The 20,319-nt window shown below is 34.6% G+C and overlaps 1 protein-coding gene across 1 annotated transcript in view; it reads right to left on the bottom strand.

The window, feature by feature from the left end:
• Positions 1-304: 304 nt before the first annotated feature.
• Positions 305-20,319, bottom strand: part of mAChR-B (muscarinic acetylcholine receptor) — a 434,083-nt gene continuing 414,068 nt past the window's right edge. The window contains exon 3 of the mRNA XM_081748764.1: positions 305-5,067. Coding sequence (XP_081604890.1) covers positions 2,433-5,067 — 2,635 coding nt within the window. The 3' untranslated portion in view covers positions 305-2,432. The remainder of the gene's footprint in view (positions 5,068-20,319) is intronic.

The following is a 20,319-nucleotide window of genomic DNA, read 5'->3' as shown; positions in this document are numbered from 1 at the left end:
TACAAATTATAAATTGATTTATTAAAAATATATTTAATGAGAAATAAATTTAATACATGCAGTTACGCCATGTGAGTTCTTTAAGGTATAGCAAGCACAAGGTAATTTGTGCGACAACGATATAGATTTTGTTTGTTTCAAAGTTTTTAAAAATCAATCAACTTAGTTTTTACGCACTTAGGTGTTGTCATTAATATTTTTATAAGTTTTTCCCAGGGAGACAAAATTAACAAACTACGTCTGGTATATATATATATATATATATATATATATATATATATATATATATATATATATATATATATATATATATATATGGATATTTACTGAACTTCTAACCCTATTTTTAAATAATACAATACAAGACCTTTAAAGAGAACATGCAATCAACGTGATTCCTGAACATGAAAATCCAAGATTAGATAACATGTAAATCAAATTACTTTTTTAAAAAAAAATCAATAAGTGAATTACTCTGAATATTGACATTTTTCAAAGGAATTGATAATGCTTATTTTTCAAATCAACCAAAAATCATTACACCATAATTGTTGGGCGTAGAAGCCGTTATTTGTACTTGTGTTGAAAGTGTCTTAAGAATGCGACATATATTCTAACGTAGGAGTAAATTTATATCATATGCTCTGTGTAAAAGTTGAATACTGATTTGGGTTAAATACGGATAGAGATATTGTATGATTTCAGGAAATTGAAGGAATGTAGGATAGTGTGTATCCTCCTGAGTTAGAAAAGAAATAATATCTGGTTATAACCAAAGTGTTTGTTGTTATTGAAGGATATGACGGAACCATTGTCAGCTTAATGGAAATTGGATATGTTTGAATAAAAGATGTTATTGAAGTAACTATGTAGTCTTATATAGTAAGGCGTAAGTTGTGTATATTTTGTAGATGAAGTTATATACACATGAAAATTTAGTCATATAGAAAAAATATCAATACCCTACAATTTGTAGCAGTGTAGAAGTATACCAGTTTTATATATAAGCCAGGTTGTAAATCCCGAACTTCTCAGAGTTAATTTATACTAAGTAACAACAATGAAGCATATGAAAACGTCACTTTATAGTTCAATCTTATGAACTACTAAAATGCTATTTCTTCTCAACGATGTAACTGAAATATTTCATTTAAAAGAACTTCTGAAGTATCATATTAACTATTGTAATTACAGGATCCATAACTTATTGTGTCTGATTTTCGTACAGCAAAATACTACTCGGTTGAGTTGAATCTACGAAAGAAACAGTGAAGCATACAGGCAGACAATGAACTGCAAAAATTGAGTTCTTTATCTATATAATGAACATAATATTCACAAATAGTGCACAATGATATATGTATATTTAATAAACATATCTGGCGATAATCACTGAAGTCCACTCGGTTCGGGCTCAGTTGAACCAAGTTTCCTTTAATATCGACCGCAGTCTAATTCGGATCACATTGTAATGTCTATATAAAAGAAATTACACTATTTCGTATAAGAAACTACTTTCTTCTCTTAAACTACTGATATATATTATTTTAAGAATAACGTTTCATTTGTGGGGAAAATATATTGGAAAAAGGAAATTAGTAATTTCGGCGTAGAAGAGGGTTGCTATATGGAAATTGATGGCGATCTTATAGAACAGTGTTACCTCAGGGCTCATTATATTGGAACACTGTTATACCATCTTTGATGAGAAAGTTTCAAGCTCGGGTTGTGCATTTAATTGATTAAAGATAAAAATATGATTTCTTGTTTTGAAGAACACAAAGCTTCCTAAAACATGTTGAATATTGTCACTAATTCAATTAGATTTACTCTGAAAATAGTTATTCCTTTTCTTTTAAGGTTTATGTATTCATATAAAGATTCATATATAGTTTTCTTAATATTCGTTTACTTCCTAACAGCACCACAAGCTCCGACTCTGATTTTACTATACCTATATATGAATGTAGTAACAGCACTTGACTTACAATTAAAATCACACACATCTATCATTTTGTCATAAAAACTTTCACACACATTCCTATGCTATGTATTTCAGTTTTAAAATACAGCACAAAGTTTGCTGAACGGTGGCAGAGAAAAACGATCTGAAAAATAACACTTTTTATCAAGCAATTTGGTTCAATTTCTAGAAACTTGATAGACAGAAAAGATGTATAGCAGTAATATTGACTAGGTAATTATTGTTAATGTATCACACGAAAATCTAAACACATTTTCGCACAAAAATCATATCACATTGATAGCGCGCACTTATACAGATACAATTATAAGTTCATTCCACACGTGAGATGATTTGAGGTCAGAGTATTAACATAATTTAAACTAACGAACAAAACGAAAATTAAAATGATCTCAAAGATAAAAAGAAAACTATTCACATGAGGCGAGTAAATATCCCTGTATATTCTTCATGTCATATGTAGATCTCCTTTCAATATTCGCGTAAATGTCTTCTTAAACTGTTGATTGGCTAAAGCGTAGCAAAATGGATTCATCGGACTATTAGCGTAGCACAAAAAATACGAAAACATATACAAATGCTGATTCGTGCATGGAGGATTCGTACAAAAGCCTTCAACTAATGCTAATATATGGTAAGGTGTCCAACAAGCAACGAAAGCACCAAGAATAAAAGATATTGTTCTGAACGCCTTCCTTGCCCTGTTTTCTGATTTCGATTTTTGACGCCCTTCTTTCTTCTTTCTTTTCGGTTTAAGCTTCTTCCCAATCGCCTTAACAAAATCCTTTTTGGAGTTTCCATCAGATGAGTTTTTTGACATTTGATGAGAATTTGTTCTAGAAGCTACAGGCCGTTCGTCTCGCTCTATAGTATCTGTGATTGACGATCTAGATACCACGCTGGTCACTGCCTTCTTATCTTCTAAGCTCACTGTGGTGTTAACCTTCTTAACATCTGAAGGAAGAGTTGGATTGGGTGGTGGCTGAGGATTAGTTGTAGGTGGAGGTGGAGGAGAATTTACTTCCTCCTTGGAAGCGGGTTGAGTGGGTTGCTGATTAAGTGTAGCTTTGGTATTAGTGACTAATTCGTGTTGTTGTTGATCGGGATTTGCTGCCTGAGAAGCTGCAGCCTTTAGAGCCGCTTGAAGAAGAGGGTTCACGTTATGAGTTGGAGTCGGAGGGGAAGAGTTTGGTGCATTTGCTGCACTCATAGAAGAAGGAGGACTTTCAACAATTGGTGATGGCACAACCACAGAACTTTCGTCCATGTACCTGAGATCAGCTGTGTCTAAGCCAACTAGAATATCGTAAGTCATAGTATACATTCCATGACTGTTAGGTTGATTAATTTTCGCTGGATCTGCCTTCGTTTGAGGAGATGAAGTGTTGTTGGCCACAATAGAACCTTGTGCTGTGTCATCTATAGAAGCATTAGGAATGGAAGATTTAATTGGTACTTCTGGACCTGGATCTGTGCACTGTCGAACAAGAGGAGGATTGGTTTGAAACTGAGCAGGGGGTGGAATGATGGGTTGTTGGACGGAGGTGGTAGTGGGAACCGTGACTGCTGCTACTGATGAGGCGGGCACTGGAGTAAGCGTACTTGATGAACATTCCGTAGAAGTTGAAACTGGATTGTCTGTATCAAGGAGGCTCTGTTCGGGAATTTGCGGCAGTGCTTCTGTTGGGGGCGTTCTTCTTGTTGGAGCAGGAGGAGGTGGATCCAGTTTAAGAAGACCGTTGCTGTTAACTGCTATAACGGCCCCTCCACTGTTACCAATAGATGGCCTTTTCTTAGGTGCAATACTTTCGTCGTCTGAATCGAAAGCAGGACTGCTTGACCTTTCAGACTTCTCAACTTCGTAACGTTTATCAGAAAAGCTCGTAGTTTCAGTTGCTCCTTTGGAAGACGTCTTCTGGCTTGATGATGAATCACCTGAACCACCCCCAGCAGTACCAGAGACCATCAATCCACCTGAGTTCCGTGCAGGGCCTCCACCTCCACCAGTTCCTGCAGCTGCAGTTGCGTTACCTGAACCAGATTTTGGTTTGTCCTGACTTAGTAAAGTGCTTTGAGTTTTAGATATTCCTAAGCCTGCAGCTCTTCCTGCCATTCCTGACATTGCCCCCGCACTCATCGCCACCATCGACTGCATTTTCCGTTGTTTGGCCTCTGATTTCTTCTGCATTTCGTAAGCAGTCTTATATATTCCACCATAAAGAACAAATAACACTACTAAAGTGGTCCAATAATAACCAATTATAAGGGCGGTATTAAACACAGGATCTTTGAGAAACTGAACAGCACATTCTCCAGGTTGAAGATTTCGAAACCCTACAAAATGTTCCCATCCAAAAATAGTGATAAAAAATAAAAGTGCTGGAATTATCCAGGTGATTGTAACCATCCACAAAACTTTACTTTTAGTGCGCCAACTTCGATATCTTGCCGCTATCTTCACAGAACAAAATCTATCTATTGTAATCAAAAGAACCGTATATTGAGATACTAAGCATACTGTATAGTCCACAGATAACCATAGATCACATAAAAGAGGTCCTAAGTCCCAGTATCCCATTAATACATACACTGCAAAGAAAGGCATAGACACTGTTCCTATAAGCATGTCCGTAGCTGCTAAGGAAGCGATAAAATAGTTGCTCGGTTGTCGAATAGTTCGATCTACCATGAACGCAAGAAGCACCAATACGTTTCCCCCAACAGTTAAAACTATACATATACCCAGAGAAATTGCGATGAGTATGGTCTGCCATAGTAAAAAAGGAGGTTCAGTAGATATAAATCCAGTAGAAGAAGTTGTATTCACATCTGTACAGTTACCGCTACCAAACCAAGGGCTTTCAGGGTCACAAGGGTCCAGTAGATCGGAAGAGGTGCTTGTTTGTAGTGAAGCGTTGTAATTGTTGGTGAATGTATCGGGTAAGTTGCTCCATGGAGGATAAATCCCTACGTCCCAAGGAGGTCGAGTGGCGTTGATGATGCGTGCGACTTCTTCACACTCAGGTGTAAACAGCTTCCTGTAGTCTCCTTTACACTCTCTTTCCTTTTGTTTCTTCTCTTTCCTGAAAAGAACAAAGAAGAACGTTAATTAAATGAAAGTGTTCTGAATAGATCTGTGTTAGTTAATTGTTTATTGCTAGTTTGAAAGTAACTAGAAACAGAATATTTAATAATCACGATAGAAAATAATGATAGATAATAGGTACTTATACAAAATAATATGGGAATTAACTTGACATATTAATTCATTTATATATACATATGTAGTTTCTTAGTTATCACAAATCAAATGATGACGTACCAGAAATATTCAGTCAGAATAGACAATAATTCTAGTGAAAGGGGCAATCAGTATAAAAGGACTTAAGGGAATATATCAAAATTGATACTATATACTACACACACACACACACACATACACACGTATATATATATATATATATATATATATATATATATATATATATAATATATATATATATATATATATATATATATATATATATATATATACGTGTGTGTGTGTGTGTTTTTTCACGGTAATATCTTGTATACAGGAGAACGATTAATTAAGAGAGAACTAATCTCATAACCCAAGATTGAGCAAGAATTCTTGTGTCAGAGGTGTGTACTTTAACACTAAAAGCAAATTTAAGGAAAGATAATCAATTGCAATTAATGATTTTTGATGTTACGTTTATTTCTAACGAGAAACTCTGTTGTAACTTCATCTTAGTTAACAATACTTTCTATGCAATGCTTAAGGAATTTGTTTTACTTTACTTTATCGGAGTTTAAATATTACATGTGATACTTAGGCTAGAGGTTTCACAGAAACTGAACATTAAAGTTTATTAAAGTTTTAAATCCAAGGAGCTCTAATTTCCATATTTCGTTTTAGTTGGCGCCAAACACAATATTTTTCTAGGGACTCAAATATTAATGGTTACCTCAGGAAGATTTCAGAGTTGCGAGGCTGACCTAGGTATATTAATAGAATTAATTCTTTACACTAAACTTAATGGTATATTGATCGTCTCTAGTGGAAATAACTTTTGGTTTGACTCAAGAATATATGAGTTTGTATTACGTTTCCCTGGTATTCTTCCATTTCTCTTTCCGTTTAATTCCATTTAAAAAATCCAACATTAATATGAATTCATAATTAGTCTCCTTTAGCCCACTAAGCATACCATGCAATGTTAAACTCTAAGGATTTTATTTTGCATCTAAGTACAATACTATAAACCAACGTATAATTTTTAAATGAGAGAGAAGAAGAAAAGGAGATAAAACAAGTCTTCACATTTCACACATAATAACGCAAAATCTGAACTTTTATGAGTCAAATAGTTATAGCTTCTTGTATTAAATGTGAGGTGATTAATAACGTCCTCAGTGATACCTTTCCTCGTTTCAAAAGATTTATTCCCCGCTAATCTTTTTCTCTCTCGCTATATATATATATTATATACAATACACAGGGTGGCCCATTTTAATCTTTCCACGGAAATATCTCGAAGATGGTCGAAGATGAATTAACCAAACAAAAACTCAAATAAAAAATGCCATTGGGCACATCGAATGGTATTATCGCGGGGCTCCTTAGGGCCGTCCTTCATGAGGGTCCAGGGCCCAACTTCAAAAGTTTAAATGGAAACATGGGTCGAGTGATATCTCGTTCGATAGACCTTTAAAAGCTAAAAATCACTGTTGCAAAATATTTTTCATATCGGTCACCATTTTCAAAATAGCCGCCAAGACATGGTGCCTGCATCAGATAAAATGTTTAGTACCACTAATATGAAAACGATTGGAGACAAATGAACAGAACAAAAAGTGAAACAGGAAAATGACATAGACCACGTCGGACGATGTCTCGGTGCCCCCCCAGGGTGGCCCTTCATGGGGGAGTAGGGCCACCTTCAAAAGTTTAGATGGAAACATGGGTCGAGTGATATCTTGTTCAATAGATCTTAAAAACATAAAGAGCACTGTGGCAAAGGATTTTTCATATTGGTCACCGTTTTCAAAATGGACGCCAAGACATTGTGCCTATATTAGATAAAACGTCCAGTACCACTAATATGAAAATAACCCACATAATAATTAATATAATGTATTATTAAAACCTTTGCTTCGCATTTCAGTTGCTTCTTTTCTCACATCAAATTACACTTTACAATACAAATGGGTGTTAACCTTCAAACCGAATTTCACCTATATTTTTATTAATTATAGTACCTTTCACTTGTACACAACAATGTTTCACACACAAAAAAATACTTATTGCAAGTACAAGTGGGGTTCAAATTTGAGATTTTACTATTCATTCCCACTTCACCCACTTACGGAGGGAGGTCGAAAAGAAAATTTTCTAAGAATTAGATTTTCCCCTTTGCATTATGTCACTTTTGCTTAAATCAGTTTTTTTCACCATTCCATTACCCTCGAGCCGTGGAATGATAACTATCTTCTTTGATTTCCTATACAAGTTTTAATCTGTTCATTTATCTCCAACCGTTTTCATATTAGTAATAATAGACGTTTTATCTGATAAAGGTACCATGTGTTGGCGGCCATTTTGAAAACGTTGACCCATGTGAAAAATATTTTGTCACAACGCTGTTTAGTGTTTGAAGATCTATCGAACAAGGTATCATTCGACCCATGTTTCTATTTAAAATTTCGAAGTTGGGCCCTGATCTCTATTAAAGACGGCCCTGGGGGACACCGCGACAACATCATTCGACGTGCCCCATTCTATTTTCCTGTTTCGCTTTTAGTTCTGTTTATTTATATCCAACCGTTTTCATATTAGTGGTACGAAACGTTTTATCTGATACCGACACCATTCTTGGGGGCCATTTTGAAAACGGTGACCAATATTAAAATCTTTTGCCACAATGATCTTTAGTTTTAAAAGATCTATCGAACGAGATATCACTCTACCCATTTTTTCATTTAAGCTTCTGAAGGTGGGCCCTGGGCCTCCATGAAGGGTGGCTCTGGGGGACACCGTAATAATACCATTCGATGTGCCCCATCTCATTTCCTATATGAATTTTCGTTCGGTTCATTTATCTTCAATTGTTTCCGAGATTTTTCCGGGATATTACAATATATATATATATATGTTGTAATATCCCTCGTGACACCATGTAAAGTCTCCATCGCGTAAAATTTTGTTTTATATAGGTTGTAGGTAGTGCAAGGTAAATTAAATGAGAATTTGGGACTGATTTTTACTACTGGTTTTTGTTATAAAAAGTTTACTATATAACAGTATTTATAAAAAACACTATAATGTCATTTTTTAGTTATTGTGTTAGAAATTAGGTAGTTTTGTTTTGGATTGTGAAGTTGTGGACAGGATTTTTACAGAACACTGTAGTAGGCTAAGCAGAGTGGCGAACGAATTCCCAATGTTCCGTGGCAAGCAGTGAGGGGATTACTGCCGTCCTAAGCGAAAAGACCTTAACTCCACATTTCTCGAAAATCAAGATATTGGTATTTGAATATTCGTAGTACACTTCTGCATTTATCTAAAGTGAAATTGACGTGGTTTGACCAATAGGTAGCGGGTAATGACGTCGTAAGTGTTTATCTTTGTTCAAAACTGTAACTGAAAGTAAGCAAAAAGACCTTAAGTGGCAATTCTTACGCAAAAATATTTAACTGTATTACCACACATATTTTAGATCGTGAAAATATATTTAATAAAGTTTTACTGAAATACAACAAATTGAATGTACAGTCTAATCCAAAACGCGTTTCGCTTATTTTCTCGAAAGGATGTGAAATGAGTTAAGGCCTTTCCGCTTAGCACGGCAGATTAATAGTTGTTGTTGAGTTGAGTTTTAGTTTAGCGTCCCTTTCAGCAGCGAGGCTATATGAGACGTGGATCTACTGATTAACGTGGAATCCGAACCACATGAGCTCCCGCCGGGAATCGAACCCGGGTCTCCTACGCCAAAGGCGCGTACGCTAACCGCTTAGCCACGGAGGAGCTCAGATTAGTAGTTACAGAACTCCGTAGCAGGCTAAGCAACTGTGGCAGGATTTTTAACAGAGCCCCACAGCAGGCTAAGCCATGAAGACAGGAATAGTCAAGCGTTTTGTGGCAGATTAGAGGCTTTGGGGTTAGGTTATTTTATTGCTTTGAAGCAAGCAGTAGGAGAGGCTCCAGACAACAGGTACTGATCCGCTGATTGCTGCTGAATTTATAGCCTTCTAGGATGGCGATGGCGATGGCGCTGCTGCTCCGATGTTGTTATATGCTTCGTAGAAGGAGCCAATGGTTTGTTGTTTGTTGCTTATAGTAAATTTACGTGGTGCGTAGTACACTATCGTAAAACCATGTGGTGGTGTTTGTAAACACAAACGTAGAGTATTGTTTGTATACAACACGACGTTGGATATTACAGTATATATACACAGAATGTTGTGATTTATAGTTTTAACACATTCAAGGAAAAAAGTATTTAAATGGAAAAATAAATTGTGCATCTACTTCTTGCAATTGTACTGAAAGATAAGGCCTTAGTGGTTGAGAGAACCAGCTGTTGTCTCATTGAAAATGACTGTTATGGTCACAGCTGTACTAATACAGAACTTGGGTAATACTTAATGATTCTGCATAATATTTTATTTTCCTTGTCCTGCGCTCCTTTCAATGTTAATTCAAAAACTCTACAGCATTTGAAGGGTTAAGATATCTTAGAACACTAGCATAAATACGTATTTACACGCAGAACCCGCAGCTGCGTCGTGCAAGCACAGCTTGAGGCCATCAACCAAGGAATAACTCAAAGAGAAAATTAACCTCACACAAGCAAAATGATTCCAAACACATTTTTGGATCATGCGGAAATTGTTACAGTAATTTGTTGCCCTCTGATATCTTTACCTTGAAAAGATATACTTCCGGTAATCATAACCTCTTAGAAATTATTAAACTATTGTCAGTTTCTGGTTACTTCAAACACAAAGTGAGATGTTAATATATTAAATAATATAATTTTATATTACCAATTATCAGACTCACTCACTTTGGTCCCGCTAGCTCTTTATCTCCATCTATCTAACTTTTCTAGAGGCCTCAAAATTTTTTATATTTGTGATATTATAGCATTCTTTCTTAGTTTGTAACACAATATAGTATTATATTTGTTTGCCGTAGTACCACTAAAAAAAAGCACAACTTGATCTGGTAGATGACGACGAGAATCTGGTAGTTCTGGAGAACTTAGCAAACAGTTTTGCCTGTTGATATATGTATCTTACAAGAATTCAGTGTTTTTTTATCTGTTACATAGTTTAAAAACTAAAAGGTGTTTCAATATATGTAAATAGTCCATCCTGTATACATATAGATTGGAAGGATTCGCTACTTACTTTTAACTTTTCCAAGCACAACCAATAGGGATAGATTTTATTAAGACTTAAATTAAGTATATCTGATGTTTCAAGAAACTTGGATTTATTTATTTACGAGATTTACTCTGAAATTTCTTTAAATTTGAGATGGACACTTTCCTAACCTTGGTCGATTCAGTTTATCCTGGAAAATTATAGAAACTAACGCTTGAATTGCCACAACTACATGCAAATTAAAGGAAGATAAAAAGTATTTCATATTTACTATCGATTTTACACTTTTTAAAAAAATGCTGTTTGAATTTTGTTAAGTCATTTTTTAGACGCTTCCTTCTGGTCTTTTATTTCTCGAGTTGGAGATGAATTTAGTTGAATTCTTCAGCTGCTGCTCTGGCAGCTTGTTGACAGAAGTTCATTTTATGCTGTTGTAGAAAAGTGATGTGCGTAAACAATGCACGCACGGCGAGGCATTACTAACAGAAGAGCAAATATTTAGAAGCTCATACGCGCTCAGTGAACGACTCCTTCGCTTTCGAGCAAACAAACTAGCGAGCGATGTTTTATTAACTTTCCAGCTATTTTTTTCCAGTTCTAACAATCCGTTCTGTTCAGTAGCTGTACATAAATATTATGATTGTCTCTTGTACTAGAGAACACAAAAATTATTACCATACAGTACATGCTGCGAATTGGAAAACAAGCCCCTTTGATTATACTGATTAAAAGGTAGGAAAAAGTTACGCTCCAAACTACGTGTATTACATAAGTATCTGCAAACACTCGATCTAAAATATGGAGAATTTTAAAAGTATAGTGTAAATATTAAACGACTGCAGTAGCTTCCTGACCTTTTTTCGTGTAGGTATATTATTAACCACACATTTATTTTTTTGGTACACAAACTATTCACTGGAGTCTGGTATTCACTGGAATACTTAGATGATTTTACGTATGAGTTTCACAGTACTTAATAAACTTGTGTGACTGAAATAAGGGGCGTTCAGAGAATAAAGGAATCAAATGCAATTACCGCAGTTGTAAGAGAAAGAGACATATAAATTTGTACGGTACACTTATTAACATTGTAAATTTAACACTGTTACTTAAATTATAAGAGTTATTTATAATATCTTGGTGTGGATCTTTTAAGCTCTGAAAGGAGCAACAGATAGATGTCTTAAAGACGAAAAATGTCCAAAATGATTCCATTGTGGACTGAACGTACCATGTGTCTTAAATAGGAATATAATAAGACATTTTTTCTAGAAGAGTCACCTGGATTTGCAGCGCAAGAGGATCGTAAAGTACGCCTACCATTGGTACTCGGCTCCAAATAAACCCAACTTTATAGCAGAATACATGTGTAAGCAGACAGACTACAACCAATATTATAACGTACATTCAAAAATATTTATCATATACAGACATCTATATATTAAAATTTTAGGTTAATATCTTTGTCTCCAAAGAAAAGTTTATAACTTTGTCTCCTTTTTGACAATGAGATCTCGAAAACCACAAGTGCTAGAAACGTGCCGTTTTCACTAGTCGATTCCAAGTTTTGTATAGATTGTCTAGTTTTGTATAGTTCTAATTGAATATTTTAAAAAAAATATAGCCGTTATTTCTTTATTACATCTTTTAGGGGCACACTGGAAGTGTTGAAATTTTAAAAAAGTAAAGCATCATATCCTATGACTTATACATTCCAAGATAACACAATTGTATAACGGAGTTGTATATCTCTCAGGAGTTTCTTTCATGACCAAATGATAATGAAAAACGAAGGATAACCATTTCTCCAGGCTAAGATGAATCTTTATTGTTTGAAGTGTTTTGCCCAAATGAACACCAAATATCACTGACATTATAATTAATTGTGTGTGCAATGTATTTGCTTCTTACATACTGCATGCAAAAAGAAAGAAAACACTGATCACACATAAATTAGAAACTCCAACCGATAGTAGGCTCAATCTTGCAATCGGAGCAACATATTGAAAAAATAATCGGAAAAAAATCTCTCCTTTATGGTGCTTTTAGCCGATTTTTATCAAGACGTCTTTCACTTGTGTACGTGTAAAGGGACATGACCAAATGTTGTGAGGAATGACAAGGAGATTCATGCTCATATATGAATGATGCGCTGTGTAGAGAGCGCAAGTTCAGCTAGTTATGATTAATATTTTCGGAATCTGAGTCTGAGAATTGAATTTACATTAAGTCTCTTCTATGAGTCTGATAAATTAATTCACAGTATAAATTGAATATATGATACAGAATAAATGTATATGCAGTTTCAACTGCTTAGCTTCAGGGGCTTTCCATTTTTGGCATAAAGTTTGAATTTCTTTCTGTCTTAGAAACGTATTTTAAAGAAATCGACATGACTAAAGCTCGATTCGAACTTTCCTACTACTTTCCAGTGCTACTTCGAACTTTCCTTCGAGTGCTACTTTCCAGATTTATTACACAGTGGTTCAGTGGTAGAGCGCTTACCTCTGGTGCATAGGGTTCCTGGTTCGAACCCCAGCCAAGTAAGTTTGTGGTGGAAATCATGTCTATGGATTTTCTCGAGGTACTTCTGCTTTCTCTCACATTTTATTCCATCAATCCTTCCATCATCATCATTTACTTGCCTTAAACATCTGTTTCACTTAGCCTAAAGGACATAGGCGTGGGACGTTAAACTGAAAGATAATCCTGTTATAGTACTAAGTTGATAACCCAAATATGCATTTCCGATGGAATTCCTTACCTCACTTAAATATTGTGAAACATATTTTTGTCTATTATTACATTAATTCAAACTAAATTATCAGCGCAGTAGTCTGTAAAGCATTCCAAAACATTGACGATACCTACTCCGTGTCTTACTGTAAGTATTACACGGTCGTAATGAAAGCTCTTCGGGACGACGACGTACAAACTTCTAGCATTGGAAGGCGAAAAGTTGGAATTTAGATTCGCCCTCCAGAGTGTCCTCTTCCATTGTTCATTGTTCAAGCCTTTATTTTATTTTATCTTATTTTAGTTCTTAGACCAGGAATATCTTTTTGTAATGTTTCCTGTTTGAAGGTTTCTTTACCGCAATCCTAACCCAAAGGTCATAGATTTGAATTGGGTGGGTCACCGTCCTATTTGACACCAATTTTAAATGGCTTTTCCATAGTTCTATTCGTTATACCGGAGCGGTTACGGTTTATTCAGTTTCCTGGTTTTACAATGAATTTGTCCTTCAGAGAAGTTGTTATTTTTGGACGATCAGTGCTTTTCCGTGTAATATTTACATCACTTTGTAATTATCTCTCGAGAGCCCGACACACTGCTTCGCCCGATCACTGAGCGATTTTTCGCTTAGAATGAATCTCTTCTCTCAAAATAACCTTGAGTACGTGCTTCGACTCTTATTAATAGTTTCTCTTCCGCATTTTATAGTATTTGCATGTTCTTCACACTATTTAACTTGCTGACATAAGGGTCCAAACATACACCTAGACATTGTTGTCACCTGGATTTGCAGCGCAAGAGGATCGTAAAGTACGCCTACCATTGGTACTCGGCTCCAAATAAACCCAACTTTATAGCAGAATACATGTGTAAGCAGACAGACTACAACCAATATTATAACGTACATTCAAAAATATTTATCATATACAGACATCTATATATTAAAATTTTAGGTTAATATCTTTGTCTCTAAAGAAAAGTTTATCGGTGTGATCATCAAGCGAAGCGTGACGTAAGTTGTCTGTTCATTAGTTATCTGTTTATTGATAAGCAGCTTTCCTCAATAAATTTGTTCCGATGTCAACAAGAATTTTCATGTCCTTATATGAATAACAATTATTTTCAAAAACGAGTCCAATAAACATGATTTTGTATGGACATATTATCTTTTATTTGAAAAATTGTGGAAAATCAACAGTTGCTCTTACTTTTGACTATGACTGTATATATATATATTCATTACGCAAGTGAAGATAAACACTGGTGAACAATGACCTATCATCAGAAACGAAAGAAAACGAGAAGAAAATAACTGGCTACATTAGCTTTGATGTAGAGCATAAATATATCTTTTTCCTCTTTTGAGTTTTTCCAACATTATTGTTTTGTTTTGATTCCTTTCCTTCCATTTCATTCTCCCAGCAGAGGGCGTTGGGAGACAGACGTTGGCGATAGAACTGGAAATGGTGTTTGCTATTTTTTTTTATCTCTGTTGAGTAATTGGCTCCATCAAGTCTCACCAGTTAATGAAAGGCGTTTTGTAATGTCTGATAGAAAAGTGGTCTCACTACATCTTTAGCCCTTTTCCTTTCTCAATGGAAGAAACTACAATAATAATAAAAAGATAAAACATCTGGAATAAAAGCTAAATGATATCGAAAGGTACAAGAAATAGGGCAAGAAATGAAGAGAACAATGTGAAATAATAATAAAAAGTATAAACAGACTCACCGTCTGTCATCACGGATAAATTTTCGGAACAGAGGTTACGATTTACCATCACAATAGAATTAATTTAAATTTTATTTGCGTACGTTGGTCTATTACAAGGTATTCCTCTTCATTCTTGTTAAAAATTATAAATTTTCCAGTAATCATTGCTTATTTGGTCCAATCACTAGTGGATGCAGAAGGGACTTTTGGAGGGGACGGATCATTCTTGTACGATGAACGTACACACAAAATACTGAGTTTTACATCAAAATAGAATGAAGTAGTGCAATTTTGATACAAGTGCCTATAGTATAAATTTTCAACACAATGTAACAAATGCTAAACGTAATATAACATAATATAACAAATGACATGTTGTATTTTTCGTTGATATATTTTATAAGATATGCTATAGTAATTGTTATGTAATGTTAGGTAGCTTTTGCCCCTACTGCCCACTCTCTGGATTCTTCAGTGGGTTCAGTTTGTCATACAATATTGTCAAAAATATATTATTGAGGTACTTTGTCGTTAAAATATCTTTGCTTTCACTGCTATGTGTAGCCAATGTTTGAGGAAGAAATATCTTAGGGTCTGTAGTTTACACTTTATAAGAGGAAAATATAGGTCTAATTCTTGCTTATAATCTGAAGATATTTCGGTAGCTAGGATCTAATTTATCAAATAGTCTCGTATTCTTATATTACAGTATATTCACATTTTATTAAAAAAAACAACTAAATAATTAAGATATGTTACAAACCTTATACATTGAATACATTAGCTACGAGACACTAATGATTATAAACTTATTCTCTCGTAGTTTTGCAGTACACTTCTAAATTTTAAATGATTCGATATGAAACTTAGCGCGACATCAATTTTTTACTTCTAAGTATATAATTTCATAAAATTGATATTGTTTCGTTAGATAATCTGTAACTCCTATAAGATCAACTAACTTATATAATATAATTCGAATCTTTTACGTGAAAACAGTATATAATTTGTGCTTTATACCTATCCGTGTTTGAATTTAAAATAGTACAGATGATAACAGTACAAATACTTGACGCAATTCAAGTACAGCATCAAACTCGAGACGTACTCTTGATTATAATTCCAACTTTAGTTGAAACTGAAAGATATTTGCATGAACGTACAAGATAACAACTCAGTTTCATTTCATATGGTTGTTTCAAGTACTTTAATATAAGTACCAAATATTGTTAATAGAGAACATGGATGTTATTGCTGAAGTTGGAAGAGGATTTTATATCTTTGGATCACGCGACATTACTTCATAACAAGTGAGTTTCATTTCACGGTTATAAAAATACGGTAGCCTTCCAAATTATTTGAATCCAATATTGAAACAGATCTATTAATTCCGACTACAAAAGAAGGATAATAGAGATGAATCTTGTGAAGTAGTAAATTCCTAACAGTTCTAGTTTTTGTAGAGATATACTGTACAAGAGAGGACAGAATCTCTTGTTAAGATACTGAATCAATTCAATTCATACTTCTGGTTTGAATAGTGGGTTAATTGAGGAGATAGAACCTATCTTTGGGACGCTGAGTCGGTTTCAAGAAACACCTTCTCGATATCTTTTACCATCGTTGCTACATGAAGATCAATAATAAACCGAAATTACTAGGAAATTTCTATCACTTTCAATTTTAGTAAAATGTTATGGATGATTATGATATATTAACTTGAGACGCTGGATCGATTCCAAAAATCTGCTTGTCACTCTACATTATCGTTTTTATTTTCTGGTAATCAACTTTGAAACCGAAAGTACTAGTAAATTGTTTACCATTTCCGGTTTTAGTACAGTAATACGAGTGGAGATGGTATATTTAATTCAGACGTTGAATCGATTCCAAAAGAAAAAAAAGCTTGTTGTTGTCTATTGCCGTTTCTGTTCTATGACGATCGACATTGAAACTAAAAGCGATTAATTTCTACCACTTCCGATTGAATAGAGGGTTAACGGAGAAGATGAAACCTATTCATGTGATGCTGAACTGATTACAAGAAAACCGCTTCTCGATATCTCTTACCTCTGGATTTACTCTAATACCTGTTGATAGACCGACAGCCGATCGGTCATAACCTTTCTTTAAGACTTCCGACACTTATGGATAGCATAGTTTGGAAGTCAAAAATCAGCAAAATTGTTCTCGGGCTAATAACCAGATAAATTTCACACTGAAAGACGTTTCGAGAACTGACATTAGTTTTGTCATTATAATACAGTATATACTGCAATCTGATGATAAGAATTATGTTGTCAGTTCTCGAAAAGTTGGACAGCGTTAAATTCACAGGGCTGTTAGCCTAAGAACAACATATTCCTCACGACATCAGGGAAACTTCAGTTCTTATATGAAAAAAAGAGAGATTAGTTTCTATGCAAGTGCGAGAAGATGATAAAAATAACAAATACAATCGGTTATTCTGGCAATGGTATACTGGTAGTTTCATTTTCTAAGTTCATTTTATCTGACAAGTTCCAAGCAAAATAGTTTTCCAACCTTTATTAAAATTTCGTTTAGTTTTAAACTGAAATCAATTAAAGATGAGGTGTCTTACTTCTTATACATACTATGATACATCAACGGGGCAAACAGTGATTTAATGACAGAACTCTTGACTCTGATTACAAAGATTTCTGGTTCGATCCCAAAACACGTGAGCCAACGTCATGCTCGTGGATTTTCTTGACGTGTTTTAGTCTCATAGTCTTGTTTGTTCATTTCATAATAATTGACTTACGTTTATCATCTGTTTCGTTTTAACGTACATTTTTCCATTTGTACCCTCGAAACCACTAGTATGATGTTATTGGCCATATTCTGAAATGCGCCTTATACAGCCAGCTACGTAAGTAATTGCACCCCTGACTGCAATAATAATTCCATTAGGTCGGGTCCAGTACTTTTGCTGGTATCACAAACGTGTACACAGTTTGGTATCACAAACCTAACTTGCACGCAACATTCCAAGCAGGCGACTACAGATGATAAGCCTATGGAACACTGAAACAGGCTTTAGCTGTGCAGTTGATGCACCAAAGAAATATCCACTTTAAAATTAATTTCTATTGTTTGTAGTGTGTTGTCGAACGAGTATCACATTTCAAAGACATTATATTATAACTTGTTGTGTGTATAATGTATTATTTCAATACGTACTGTATATGAGAAAAAAACAAAGGTCATACTTGAGTTGAAAATACTCGAAATGAACTTAAAAATATGTCAAATATAGAACAATCAAGGAAATCTCCGTTCATGGTACTACTACAATTCGTCCTCATTCTCGATATTCCAACATATCTTTCTCCACGGAAGATCTTATTTGTCATACTGAGAACAGATTGGAACTTTAAGAGCGAGACGCTAAGCTCAAATCATATCTCAAGTCAAATCTTGTGTACTAGACAATCCTTCATCACTCAAGAGTGAAGCTAATTTTATACGATCTTTGAAATCAAACAAGAGATGTAACTTAAAAATATACGTAAATTTATGGACATATATAAAAGTAACAATTGAATATTGCATTACCACTCGACTTATGTCCCTCTGCAAAATTTCATCATAGAACGAATTAAATTGAGTTGCAATGGTTGTTGAGGACACTTCTGAATCGTTGTAAGTTAAAGACACAGTTGAAACATTGTACGGTAAAGAAAGAGTGTAAAGTTTTTTTTTTAAAAAATCGTCCTTAAATTTGTTTTTTATATTACGCATGGCTTAAAAACCGAATGTCTGCACACCACAGCATTCCACGAGCTTACACGAGCAACCTAAGGTCTATTACCATGCCAAGTTTGATCCAGATCGGATGTGTTTGGTAAAAATAGTGTGCTATCAAATTATCCTCCTTATTGATTTTAAGGGGGAAATAACATACAGGACGAAAACCATTTTTTTTATAGATGTACGGATTTTTTAAAATAAAACAGTTAATATGTCCCAAAACTGGAAAGGATTGTTGAAGACTGATGTACAGTATTGTTCAGAAAAGAACTTGAATACTCATTTCTATTTCTGAAGTCTTAATGGTTGGCGAGTTTAAAGCAAACAGATTGTTTGTTTCTTGGAAGGTTTATTGCCAGCGTATATAGATAAACTAGGGATGACCAATTCTGGAATTTTTACTTTCCGGAATTCGGAAAGTAAAATCGGAAAAATTTCGGATTTCGGAAACATTCCGGAATTCGGATAAATTCCAATTTCGGAAATATTCCAGAATTCGGAAAAAAAATCCGATTTTAGAAAAATTCCGGAAAGTGAAATTTCCGATTCGGAAAATAAATTTTGGAAAATTTTGGCCACACTAAGATAAACCAACCATCTCTAAGATGTGTGAAAACAAAGAAAATTCTAAAGAAAGTGAATACAAGATTTCTGAACGTTACTATATAACTTTCACTATATCTGAAATGCGCAATAGCTTTCTCCCTTGTGATTTACGGAATTTGAAAGCAAATGCATTTTTCTCTTCTTGCCGTTCCATTGACTTCCCATTTAGGGGAATGTAGGGAAGAAATACGGTCATGTTGGTAGGGCAAAGGAAGACGCCGTAGACAAGTGAGGAACGAAAAGCGGCAGAAAAACGCTTAATGACTTCAGATAGGTGGAGCCATCTCCGAGATAACTCTCGTCAGATATTTTTCTGTTTTTGTTTTTGTTTTTTCCCTTTCCTTTATTTTGCCTGTAGAAGAGACGTTGTTTACAACGAAGGTATCTTAACGTACTGATTCATTCCAGAAGCAGATTTCTAAATTTGGGCTTGTTTGTTATACTATACTAGCTGAACTTGCGTTCTCTACACGGAGCATCATTCACATATGAGCATGAATCTCCTTGTCATTCCTCACAACATCTCTACATCTCACTTTATAGACACAAGTGAAAGACATTTTGATAAAAAAATCGGCAAGGGGTATCTTAAAGGGAAGATTTTTTCGATTATTTTTTCAATATCTCGCACCGTTTGCAAGATTTGAGCCTACTTCCTGTTGGAGTTTCTAATTCAAGTATGATCAGGGTTTTCTTTCTTCCTATATGCAGTATGTAATAAGCAAACACATTAGATACACAATTAATTATAATGTCAATGATATATGGTGTTCATTGGGTAAAACACTCCAAACAACAAAGATTCGTCTTAGACTGGAGAAATTGTTATCCTTCGTTTTTCATTATCATTTGGTCATGAAACAAACGCCTGATAGACATACAACTTGTGGTGTTGGAATGTGTAACTCGTAGAATACGATGCTCTATTTTTTTTAAATTTCAACACTTCCAGTATACTCGTAAAAATGTTATAAAGAAATAACGACAGTGTTTTTTAAATATTCAATTAGAACTGGACAATTTACACAAAATTTGGAATCGACTAGTGAAAACAGCACGTTTCTAGCACTTGAGGTTTTTCGAAATCTCACTGTCGAAAGATTGGAGACAAA

This window comes from Thermobia domestica, chromosome 2, assembly GCF_964235325.1.
Source record: "Thermobia domestica chromosome 2, izTheDome1.hap1.1, whole genome shotgun sequence".
In the NCBI taxonomy this organism is placed as follows: Eukaryota; Metazoa; Arthropoda; class Insecta; order Zygentoma; family Lepismatidae; genus Thermobia; species Thermobia domestica.
Note: the sequence above shows the minus strand (reverse complement) of the source record. Positions and strands in the feature narration are given on the sequence as shown.